The sequence below is a fragment of the Cucumis melo genome, chromosome 11, assembly GCF_025177605.1.
Source record: "Cucumis melo cultivar AY chromosome 11, USDA_Cmelo_AY_1.0, whole genome shotgun sequence".
Taxonomy (NCBI): Eukaryota; Viridiplantae; Streptophyta; class Magnoliopsida; order Cucurbitales; family Cucurbitaceae; genus Cucumis; species Cucumis melo.
Window position 1 is genome coordinate 5,736,891 of NC_066867.1, and position 13,248 is coordinate 5,750,138.

The 13,248-nt window shown below is 37.0% G+C and overlaps 1 protein-coding gene across 1 annotated transcript; it reads left to right on the top strand.

Moving 5' to 3' along the window:
• The first annotated feature begins 1,520 nt into the window (after positions 1 to 1,520).
• On the top strand, positions 1,521 to 12,976 carry LOC103498395 (uncharacterized). Its single transcript, XM_008460980.3, has 5 exons — positions 1,521 to 1,708; positions 2,281 to 2,404; positions 11,880 to 11,973; positions 12,380 to 12,460; positions 12,715 to 12,976. Exons 1-5 carry the CDS (start codon positions 1,672 to 1,674, stop codon positions 12,853 to 12,855), a joined length of 477 nt encoding a protein of 158 aa, XP_008459202.1. The 5' UTR covers positions 1,521 to 1,671; the 3' UTR covers positions 12,856 to 12,976.
• Positions 12,977 to 13,248: the final 272 nt, after the last annotated feature.

A 13,248-nucleotide genomic window follows, 5' to 3' on the forward strand; every position in this document is an offset into this window, starting at 1 on the left:
GCTACGATTCTTGTTCTTATCTTTTGTTAGGCACCATATGTTTCAATTGATCTATGTTCTCCAAAAATGATTATTATATGGTTGAGCCATCAAGGTCATCTTAGGAGATGAGAAATCTGGAGATTGATGTTATACTAAGATGCTCAAATTTTAACTGGAAAATATGAGGTATGATGTAGAGATGTGGAAAACATTTTTCTTTGAAATCTCTTTTGCTGACAAGAAACTCGGACCATATGGCAGAAGCAGTTACTTATTCTTGAAACTCATCGTTTCTTTGAATTTGTAGAGTTTTTTCTAACTTGTCCACATAGATATCTTGAATGATAGGCACTATTATTATCTTTTTAGCGACACACTAATAGAAGTCTATCATGTCTGTAAAACTTTTTATGTAGTTTTTCCATTATTGATAAAGTTTGAAACTTTTTATGTTTTACAAAACTACATAGCAATTATATTTTACGATTATAATAATTTTTCAATTATATAATCAAATAATAAAGTTTGAGGTAAAAGAGGTTCCGGATTGTCTTGAATACTCTTGCCGAGACAAAAAGATCTTTTTAGGGAGTGCAAGGCAATTGCAATTAATTATTTTAAAAAATTCCATATATTCTGAATTCAATATAAATAAATGTAGAATTAATAGCGGAGTTTATATATTGCAAAATTGGTATTATGGAATCACCAATAATGTTTTTTTCTAAATAATAAAAAAAAGTGGTAGTATCAAAATAAATTTCAGAAATAAGATATAATCTCAAACCATTGTAAATAGTTCGATAGTTTGAAGGAAGTTCTGAATTATTATTTAAAAAACGAAAAGTAGATGAACTAATTTAACTATTATTAAAAAAAGTCAAAAACTTGTTATTTGTTTTAAAAACGTATAACTTATTTCAAAAGTTACGATTTTAATCTTAAATTTTTATAAATGGTTTAAAATGCACCCGTTAAATAGAAATTTTACAATTTTTTTAATGAAATTCAATTTTTTTTGACTTAAAACAATGTTAGATTTCTTAAAAATATCGCAAAAGAAAAGAAAAATGAAGTTTATAAATTAAAATTGAAATAAGAATAAAAATTGTAAATTTGTAACCGATTCTTATACTATAATTTAAAAAATTTTATATTAGACGAGAATATTTTCTTTAGAATGCAATTTTAAATTAGTTGAATGTATACACAAAATAAAAAAATAAAAATAATTGATTTTCCTTCTAATACTCAAAATTTAAGTTCCACAAAAAATGTTACTAAACATAAGTTGTTACGGGTAAATTAGAAAAAAACTCACCTTTTATATTATTATTTAATTACCCATAAGTTTGTTGACTGAAAAAATTTCTAAAAACAATTTATTAGAAACAAATTAGAAAAAACTAAATTTTAGAAACAAATATAATTAATTATACAGGGTAGATTGTTTTATTTAATACAAAATAATTAAATACATACATACGTAGATGGACAACTAATTTATGGATACTTTAACCTAGTCGTGAGAAATGGGATTAGTTTCTCATGCCATGTTTTTTACATTATTTTAAAAAAAAGATTCCCAAATAAGAGCCGGCTATCTTCAACTCAACACTCTCTTCTTCCTTCTTCACTGCTCTTCTCCAATTCCTCTCCAGATCTCTTCTCTGAATCCTCTCCTTTCACATGGCCGCCTGCTTTGCTCCGTCGCTCTCCGTATCTGGTATATCTAACCTTTCCTCTCTTCCCATACTACTTTTAGGATTTCATTTTCGTATGCAGATTCATTTGATTGTGCGTTTCTTTCCACTGATCATCTTTGTAGTAGTTATCGCCTGTTGTCAGGCTTCTCTGATAATCTATGGAAACGGATGGGTTTAAATGGAAATGAGTTTTGTATTCAATTGTGTGTGCAATTTTACTATGCATGCCCCCACGGTGATGAATTTTGGATTTTTAATTAACGTTGATTTCGATGTAGATATTGCTGTTGTAGAAGTTTTTTTTTTTTTTTTTTGAATGTTTGATGATAGATTGTTGGGGTTTTTCTTCTTTGCCCCTCGTTTTGAACGAAATATTTTCTTGGAAACTACTCTCGAAAATTGAATTTCTGGACGAAAATTGAATTTCTGGACGAAAATTGAATTTCTGGACGAAAATTGAAGGTGGTAATCTGATTGCTTTTTGGAACTTGGGTCGTTTAAATTTTTAACTCTATTTCTCTTTCGTAGCTTGTTTTTTTTCAACAAGGTAATTCAATTTTCCTTTCTTTTCAATCTTTTCTTATGTGTCTAGGGGGATTGATCAAGGCCTCGGATCTCTCTTCAAAGTCCGTTTCCTTTGGGCAAACACCAAAACTCGCCATCCGGAGGAAGTGTTCAAAAACCAACCACAAGTTATCAGTTCGCGCTGAGTACAAGTACGTGATGTAGTTCATTGAAGAAAGCTTATTAAATTTAATTTTTTAATGGTTGAAGTATTTTGTTCTTATTAAAGTCACACAGGCTGTATTTTCAGCATGAATGATAAATGGGGTGGATATAGTGATTAATCATTTAGTGTTGGGCTTCTAAAGTTTCATGAATCTGAAATTATTTCAGACAGCTGGCTTTTTGAGCGTCAAGTTAGTGAAAGGATGGATTGTACTGCTCAGTTGCAATACAATCGGACATTCTTATGAGGAAAGAAGCTACTGGGTGAGAGTAGGGATGAGCACATAGGAGAACATGTAAAATAAGTATTTACATACCTATATATCTATACATACATATATGTATATATACATACATATATGTATATATATACATACATATATGTGTATATATATATGTGTGTGTGTATATATATATATATATATATATGTATATATATATGTATGGATATAAATATATATATGTATGTATATATATAATGACAATCAAACTTAGGCCGAGAATAAAATGAAAGAATACACAGAACTAAAAAGCAAGCCCACAGAAAATAAAGACCACTAGAGAAAGGGCTTCCACTTCTGTAAAATAACACCTATCGAGTAATTAAAAAAGAACCTTTGTAATTTGTGTCTAAAGAGGAACATGGTTCTGTACTACTATTCGGTGGAGGAACTTTGGGGCATCCTTGGGGTAATGCACCGGTTGCCGTAGCTAACCGAGTAGCTCTAGAAGCATGTGCTCGTAATGAGGGACGTGATCTTGCTCATGAAGGTAATGAAATTAGCCACGAGGCTAGTAAATGGAATCCTAAACTAGCTGCTGCTTGTGAAGTATGGAAGGAGATCAAATTTGAATTTGAGGCAATGGATACTTTGTAACTTGGGTCTCTTTCCAAACCTCTAAACACTATTGTTCCTCCTACTGGAAAGGTCCCATTGTGAAGCACACATCCTGACAAGCCACAAGAAATGACCAATTTTCCTTGAAGGTGTAAAAATAAGGACCTGCTCAATCATCTCATTCAGGTCTTTACGGCAGACCAACTGAAAGTTGAATGTCTAAAAAAAATAACTTCACAAGAGGGTGCAAAGTTGCATCTCTAAAGGAAATGGTCGAGGTCTTCCAGGCCTTCAGACAGAGGATACAACATACTGAGGCAATAAGAAAAAGGCCTCTTTCTTGAGGGTCATCCCAGCATGTTAAACTACCATAAATAATTCTTGCTGGAGAAAAACTCAACATTTATTGGAATATTGATCTTTTAGAAGTCAAGAAAAACAAAATCTAATGGGAGAAGGGAGTAAGCAACACGAGAAGGAACTACTAGAGAAGGCCTCTCAGAAGAGTTAGAACTCCAAATACACAAATCTCTTCTCCCAATCCTAGAATTAACCTTTTATATCAAAGAGAGGATAGTTGTAACATCCTTCGTTTTCTTATTAGCTGTTTGGACAAAGGGTTACATAAATTAAATGAAAAAGAGACAGCTACCACACCTACCTAAGATTTCAGCCACATTTTTATTGATTTAGTTATTATTTATTTTTGGGATAGATGAAGAAACATTGTGTAGAGCCATCTATCCCCCACCTGTTGATCCTCCAAAAAATCCATTTTCTTTCCCTCCTTCACAAACCAAGGGACACGATGAGAGAATGAGGGGAACTCAAAGAAAATATCCTTACAAAAATTTTTGTGTTTTCCTTTAATCTAAACTGATAGCCACTCGAAGGAGTGAGACCCATACTTACTTGCAATGATACTTCCCTTCAAGGAACCAGCCAAAACCATTTTGCCAATAGGGCTTTGTTACAACTTACAAGTTCTTAAATTCTCTGGTGTAACTCTTCCATGTTTACAGGCTTCCCTATCACCATCCAGCTCACAAGGTGGGCTCTTTACCTTCATCTACCCCTTTCTACAAAAAGTCTCATAAGCTTACAAATTGAACTAGGAGCTCTTAAGAGAGAGAGATAGTAAATTGGGAGACCGCTCAGTGCAAACATGATAAGGGTATGCGAATTGCCTTTTGGAAAACAAAAACTTCTTTTCTAAGAGGGCAACATATTTCTAACCTTGTCCGTGACTAGATTTCAGAAAGAAATTGTTCTGGGGTTACTTCCAAGGGGAAGGCCTAAATACGAGTAGGGGAAGACTGATGATTGTGAATGGATAGTGAAAACTGAAAAGGAAAGTAGTGTACTCAAATCTTAAAACTTAAATAGGTTTTACTTTTCTAGACAAGGTATTTTACATTTTTACTGTAATGCATACCTAGTAATGTTTTTTGTGGATTTACCCAACCCCTTGCCTTTAGGCTGTCCTATCCTTTTTAGTAGTGCTATTGAGAATTCTGCTGTATATAACTTGAGGGATTCAATTATAGTGAAGCACGCCTCATTTATTTATGAGGCAAGAGCCATACTTTTCTTAGATTTTCAAGCTCAAGACAACCTTTTTTGGTTCTACTTTTAAATTTAACGAAATTCTATTGCAGATGATAAGGTGAATTCCATCCTCCTTTCCCATACTAGAAGTCCAAGTAATTTTCTACGGTTCCATCAGTTTTAAAAAAAGGAGTAAATTGGAAAAATATTCCTTTTTAACCCTACATAATAACTATTGAAAGCAATTAACAACAACCCGAGACTTACGTGGAAACCCGAGAACCGGGAGAAAAACCACGATACTTTAGTTTTTATTATTTTTCTTATGAACAAAAACAATAGGTACAAAGGGAGTATAAATAGAGTACAATAGGAATAAGAAAGGAAAAGATTTAGGAAATAAAATCTTATATTTTATTTTTTCCAAAAGTACTAATTCTAACACTCCCCCTCAAGTTGGGAGGTAAATATCAATGAGTCCCAACTTGCTAACGCAAAGGTCGAAGTGTGGTCGGAGAAGCCCCTTGGTAAGAACATCAGCAATCTGTTGGCTTGAAGGAATGTACGGAATGCATATGCTTCCACTGTCAAGTCTTTCTTTGATGAAATGCCGATCAATCTCAACATGTTTAGTTCTATCATGTTGCACTGGGTTGTTAGCAATACTAATAGCGGCTTTATTATCACAAAAAAGCTTCAATGGTGTCTCACATTCCTGATGAAGATCTGACAAGACTTTCTGGAGCCAAATTTCCTCACATATTCCCAGACTCATAGCTCTGTATTCAGCCTCAGCACTGCTCCTGGCCACAACACTTTGCTTCTTACTCCTCCAAGTTACAAGATTGCCCCAAACAAAGGTACAATAACCGGATGTAGACTTTCTATCAATAACAGATCCTGCCCAATCTGAGTCAGTATATGCCTCAATGGTCTTTCTATTTGTTTTTCTAAACATCAACCCTTTACCAGGTGTATTTTTCAAGTATCTCAGGATTCTGTTAACAGCTTCCATATGTTTCTCATAGGGAGCCTGCATAAACTGGCTGACAACCCTCACAGCAAAGGAAATATCCGGACGAGTATGGGATAAGTAAATTAATTTACCTACAAGGCGCTGATATTGTTCTTTATCAACTGGAACTTGATCATCAGAGTTTCCTAGTTTACAGTTGAATTCAATAGGAGTATCAGCAGGACGACATCCCAACATACCTGTCTCGGTTAGCAAATCAAGGGTGTATTTTCTCTGAGACACGGAAATACCTTCTTTTGATCTAGCCACCTCCATTCCAAGGAAATATATCAGATTGCCCAAGTCTTTGATTTCAAATTCATCACCCATTCTCTGCTTTAGTTGACTGATTTCTGTTTGATCATCTCCAGTCAAAACAATGTCATCCACATAAACAATTAGAATAGCTATCTTTCCTGTTTTGGAAGCCTTTGTAAATAAAGTATGGTCAGAGTGCCCTTGACTGTACCCTTGGGACTTGACAAAGGTAGTGAATCTGTCAAACCATGCTCTCGGAGACTGTTTCAGACCATATAGAGATTTTTGGAGTTTACACACCTCCTGACCAAATTGGGCTTCAAATCCTGGTGGGGGGCTCATGTAGACTTCCTCCACAAGGTCTCCATTCAAAAAAGCATTCTTAACATCCAGCTGGTATAGAGGCCAATCTTTGTTCACAGCAACAGATAGCAGGACTCTAACAGTATTCAATTTAGCAACTGGAGAAAAAGTTTCCGAATAGTCAATACCATAGGTTTGAGTGAACCCCTTTGCAACTAACCTTGCCTTGTGTCTATCAAGCGTACCATCTGCTTTGTATTTGAGAGAGAATACCCATTTGCATCCTACAGTTTTATGTCCCTTGGGTAGAGCACAGATCTCCCAAGTTCTATTCTTTTCGAGAGCCTTCATCTCTTCCATAACAGCATTCTTCCATTCAGGACACTCTAGAGCAGTGTAGATATTTTTCGGTATTATGGTAGAGTCAAGGTTTGCTGTAAACGCTCTAAACTGTGGAGAGAGATTATCATAGGAAACATAGTTGCAAATGGGATGTTTAGTGCATGATCTGGTACCTTTTCTCAATGCAATTGGAATGTCAAGAGAGGGATCATACTCATCAAGTTTTCTTGTATGACCCTGTTTAGCTTCATCGTTACTGGTTTCTATTCTAACCTCAGTCTCATCATCACAGTTCTTTTCTTCCATATTTTCAAGAACAGCAATATCAGACTTGTCATTCTCACTCATTGTATTATTAGTACAAGGTTTTGTAGGGTTTTCCATACCTTGGTCTCGAGGAGGTTCGAAATTTTGGACTGGAGCCGGCGGTTGACTAGTAGGGGACCCAACTTCCTTTCTGAGATTCCTCCTGTAATATGTTTTCCAGGGAACTTGGTTTGTGGGTAAGATTATGGGATGAGGATCAATGTCAGACACGGTAATAAGAGTAGGTTCAACAAATTCAAAGGTGTTGTTAGACTCTTCACTCACATTCTCCCCCTGAAGATGGCTAACAGGAAAGTAGGGTTGGTTTTCACAGAAAGTAACGTCCATAGTGACAAAATATTTCCTAGACGGCGGGTGAAAACATTTATAACCGTGTTGGTGAAGGGGATACCCAACAAACACACAGGCCTGAGCCCGAGGGGTAAATTTGGTCTGATTAGGGCCGAAATTATGGACATAGGCGGTGCACCCAAACACACGAAGAGGAACCTCAGAAACAAGACGAGTAGAGGGGTAAGACTCCTTAAGAAAATCTAAGGGAGTCTGAAGGTGGAGGATACGAGAAGGCATTCTATTGATTAAGTGAGCAGCTGTAAGAATAGCATCTCCCCACAGGTATGATGGAAGGGAAGTGGAAAGCATAAGTGAACGGGCTACTTCCACAAGGTGTCGGTTTTTTCGTTCGGCCACTCCATTTTGTTGAGGAGTGTAGGCACATGAGGTTTGGTGAACAATCCCCTTGGAGGCTAGAAATTCACTAAGGTTATGGTTTTGGAATTCCCGACCATTATCACTTCGAAGAATTGCAATTTTTGTATGAAATTGTGTTTTGATAGTATGATAGAAGTTTTGGAAAATGGATGGAACCTCGGATTTATCTGAGATAAGGTAGACCCAGGTGAGACGGGTATGGTCATCAATGAAAGTTACAAACCACCGCTTTCCCGAGGAGGTGGTGACCTTGGAAGGACCCCAAACGTCACTATGGATGAGGTTAAACGGTTGTGTAGGTTTATATGGTTGTGAGGGAAAAGAGACTCGATGTTGTTTTGCCCGGATACACACATCACAAGATAGAGAAGAGACATCAACTTTAGAAAAAAGGTGGGGAAATAAATGTTGCATATATGTAAAGTTTGGGTGGCCTAGTCGAAAATGCCACAACATACAGTCTTGTTCAGAAGTGCTAAAGTAGGATGACAGTAAACTAACCCTAGACAAACTACTACATGAGGTATCATCATCAAGGATGTAAAGTCCCCTGCTATGCCGGGCAGTGCCAATCGTCCTCCCCGAGCTCATGTCCTGAAAATAAACCGATTCAGGTAAGAAGATAGCTTTACAATGCAACTCACGAGTGATCTTGCTTATAGATAACAAATTGTAAGACAGTTTAGGGACATGCAAAACATTCTGGAGAGCAAAACCGTTAAAGGGAACTATTTGTCCTTTGCCAGCGATCGGAGCTAGAGAGCCATCGGCTATTCGGATTTTTTCATTACCGGCACACGGGGCATATGAGATAAAGTGTTCTGAAGAACCTGTCAAGTGATCTGTAGCCCCCGAGTCTAAGATCCAGGGATTCTTCTCATCAACGCTAATAAGCCCAAGGGACTGAGGCATACCTGACTGAGCAATGGCACCCAGAGTCGGAGTCTTGGTCTGGCTCACAGTAGGATCAGTTGATTGAGAAGTGCTAGCAGGTGTAGTCTCACTAATGTAGGCACGTCCTGAGTTCTGTTTCTCGTTGGAGGACCGTTTCTTACCTCCTGGGGGACGACCGTGGAGTTTCCAACACTGATCCTTGGTGTGCCATTGTCTCTTGCAGTGCTCACACACAGGAATTGACTTCCCATTATTCTTGTCACTGTCATGATTTGAGGACCGAGCGCTAAAGGCTGCTGAGTCGATGGTAGGGGTAGTCAATACACCCATGGCATTAGTGCGATCCTCTTCCAGGCGGACTTCAAAACAAACTTCCATTAGGGAGGGAAGAGGTCTTTGTCCGAGTATAGGACCACAAACATTATCAAATTTGGGATTAAGTCCTGCAAGGAAGTCATAAACACGGTCAGCCTCTTCAAGTTTAGCATATTGTGTACTGTCATTTGGTGTGTCCCAAACTGTCTCTCTGCACAAATCCATCTCTTGCCAGAGGAGAGAGAGCTTGTTAAAATAGGTAGTTACGTCCAGGGTCCCTTGTTTGCAATTATGGACCTGTTTTCGCAGTGTATATAACCGAGAGGCATTCTGTCGTTTCGAGTAAAGGGTCTGAGTTGTATCCCACAAATCTTTTGCTGTGGCTGCATATAGTAAAGGCTTGCCGATCTGTGGTTCCATACTATTAATCAGCATGGACCGAATAAGTGAGTCCTCTCCTTTCCAGAGTCGTTCCAAGGCGTCTCCTGGTGGAGGACGTATAGTCTCTCCAGTTAAGAATCCGAACTGGTATCGACCTTCGAGGAACATCTTTATTGATTGTGACCAAGAAAAATAATTTTGACCATTTAATTTTTCGCCTGAAAAATTCCCTGTAGACGAACCCAAAGAGCCAGTTATATAATTTGACTGTGAATTAGGGAACGAAGTTACCGGGTTCTTGGAATACATCGGCAACTCGGTTGGTTTGGAATGCGTTGAAGATTCGCCCGCTTCAATGTCCGATCTGTTTTGGGGTTGATCAATTCCGTTACCAGAAAACAGCGGTTGCTGTAAAGGGTCAACGTACAGCTGCTGCTTACTGTACTGATTTGACAGATTTACGGTTGAGGGATGCTGTCCGGAGCTCGTAGATGGCGCATGAGGATGCGGATGGCCGGAAGGGTTTGACGGCTGGACATCCGACGGCGCGTAGAAGGGAACGGGATGGGCGGTGACGTGAAACGGCGGCGGCGCGTGGGCCCACGCGCCGGACACGAGCGGCGCGTGAATCAACTTCTGGTCAGACGGCGGCGCGTACGGCTGCGGAACCACTCCCGTTGGGTAGATCGGCGGTTTCTGTAGGTTCTGGAGCAGTTTCTCCATGGCGGCGGCGACGGCGGCGTCCACGGCGGCGGCGATTCCGGCGGCGGCGGCGACGGCGGCGGTGACGGGTTCAGTTTCGATCTGGGTTTCTCCTAGGTTATTTTCTAGGGTTTCGTTATTGCTTTGCTCTGATACCATATTGAAAGCAATTAACAACAACCCGAGACTTACGTGGAAACCCGAGAACCGGGAGAAAAACCACGATACTTTAGTTTTTATTATTTTTCTTATGAACAAAAACAATAGGTACAAAGGGAGTATAAATAGAGTACAATAGGAATAAGAAAGGAAAAGATTTAGGAAATAAAATCTTATATTTTATTTTTTCCAAAAGTACTAATTTTAACAATAACATTTCCTTTAAAGCGTGCATGGCTTTAAATGAAAGAAACATAATAAAATAGAAAAGAAGCAAGCTCGTGTTTATTTCTTTTTTATTTTGTACAAGGGAGGAGACTGTACTTTATATCAAGAGATAGTGTTTAAACACCGATTGACCCAAAAAGTTAAGTTAATGGGCGAAAGTAAATCTAATATTTATCATCTAATTCTCCATTCACTTGTATGATTGGAATACATAAATGACCCAACAAGTGAAAGCCAATATTAGTTGGGAAGAAAATATCACGTAGGGTTTGAACACATGACTTCTTGGGCTATTTGCTCTGTTACCATGTTAAGTTTAATAAAAGTATTTTTCTTATTGAGTATGTGCAATTTAGGTCTTCTTATATGAGAGAAAGACCTCTTACAAATATGTAAAAGACTGAAAGGCAATAATGAAAATATTTGACAATAATATTTATACACAAATAGTATTAAATTCCAAGATCTTTTTTATAGCTCTTTATATATATATATATATATATTGTGTATATATTGTAGGTTTTCAATTTTACAAATGAATTTTAGTAATTATGATTGTTTACTACACATAAAATGATAGTTCATTATATACATTTGTTTACTCCTGAAGTAGTTCTTCCATCCTGGGACTTGAAAGAAAGTATTGGATGTTTTTTTGATGCGTTTGCTACTAGTTCCTTACTGTTCAAACTTCAATATGGATAACAAAACTTCATTGATGAGGATTCATTAAAACAAGAACCCAACAAGGCATCCTCAAGACTGAGAAATTAATTGCAAGAAGCAAGGACTGTGTATATTGTGATGAAAGGAGAAATGAGAATAGACTTCAAATCCAAATATTTCAGGATCAAGTGATGCCCATGGGTTAGTCTTGTATATATTGACTTTGACAACACAAGGCCAAAACATTAAGAGGCTGTTTGGATAGGGAATATAATCAAGATAAATGAGAATCAGAGGAGTGTTAGAAAGTGTGAGTAATTGAAGACGAAACAAAAATGAGATCGTGAAGTGTGAAAATAGTGAAAAAGAGGGTTGGATTGAGAACCGTCGAAATGGAATGAGTTTTGTATTACAAATTAGGTCCAAAACACTTGATCTAAATATGAGTTTCAGATTTCATCATATTACAAACCTATCCCATTGCGGGCTACCGAACACACCCTAATGTCTTGATTTCACTTAGTCATTTTAATGATAGCAAACTTCTTTGTAAATCTTCTTGTTTCTTTCCTCTGGTTCTAGGTTATTACGTAGGTAAATTCAGCTTAGCCTTGTAGTGACCTGTTTGTAAAGTTATGTAGCCTCTTCTAAGTTTTGAAAGCAGCCCAATTCTATTTACTCCAGAGATTTATTCCCTGCGAGGAAATTGTTCCTTTGTTTTCTTCCTAAAGGATAGTTGGACTAATAATTACGGGTTTGTTTTTTCTGTTACAGTGATGGTGGTAGAAGTGGCGGTGGGGATTTTGTTGCTGGTTTTCTTCTTGGGGGTGCTGTATTTGGAACCTTAGCTTATCTTTTTGCTCCCCAGGTGATTAAATGTTTTTGTCTAAAGTTCCTTCTCTGGCAATTCGATCATTCTGATTCAGCTAGGGTATATTTTAAATGTTCGCAGAAACATGTCTGTTTAGATGATTTCATGAAGTCAACAATTTACTTTAAAGAGTTATTTTCAACTTTATATGCAAAATCAGAAGGCTAACTATTTCTTTGCCCATCATATGTTTTGATGTAGCGTTTGGTTGCATAGCTTTATATGAATTTCAGAAATGGCATGCGCATGAGCTGCTGTTTGTTAGTTATAGGAAAATTGAGACTCCTCTATGCGCTATACTCTGGCTTTTTCTTACTCGTTTTTGAGTGAGTTCTGTGGTTTCTCATAGGTTCAAATATTATTTATAAGCTTTCTCGTTTCTGTTTGTATGGACATAATGCAGATCAGGAGATCTATACTAAATGAAGACGAGCACGGTTTTAGGAGGGCTAAGCGTCCAATGTACTACGACGAAGGTCTTGAGGTAACTATAAAATATAAGTCCTCGAACTCTGATTGAGGTGTTTATTTAGTCTCCAACTATCCAAGGGATTCAGTTGTATCTATAGATCACTTAGTGGATAATGTGTAAAAGAGTAGGACGGAGTGATATTTTATTTTATTGAATGGCTTGTTTGTTAAAGCGTGACCAATCATCCCATGTTTGTCAAATAGAAAAATAATTCAAAATGATTTCTGTAAAGAGAGTAATAGTTTATGATTTGTTCTGAAATGCAGAAAACGAGACAGACATTGAATGCAAAAATAAGCCAATTGAATTCAGCGATTGATAATGTATCATCACGTTTGAGAGGTGGAAACAATACTCCAGCTGTCCCAGTTGAAGAAGCTGAACCCGAGATTGAAGCTACCATGTAAAAATTCAATTTAAACATTGTTCAACATAAGGTAGTTTTAAATTTTCACCTTCTTATAGACCATATATTGAATTCATGTCACAATATGCCACAACTTTTAATTGCAACTTCTTTTTTGGATTCATCAGGTTTAAAATCGATTGTTAGTTACAGTTAAATTAGAATTTGTTATATATATTATTTGAATTCAATTTTTATTTTTGAAAATTAGTAGTGCATTTTCAGAAGTTTAGATAATTGAAAAAATGGTATAGAGATTTCAAAGAAGATGATCACGAGTTTTCAAGTAGGGTCAATTACAAGTTTGCTTCTTATTGTCGGGATTGTTGACAATAACATGTGTGAATAGAAATTTTGGTTCAACAACACTTGCGATGTCATGTACCAAATTAAT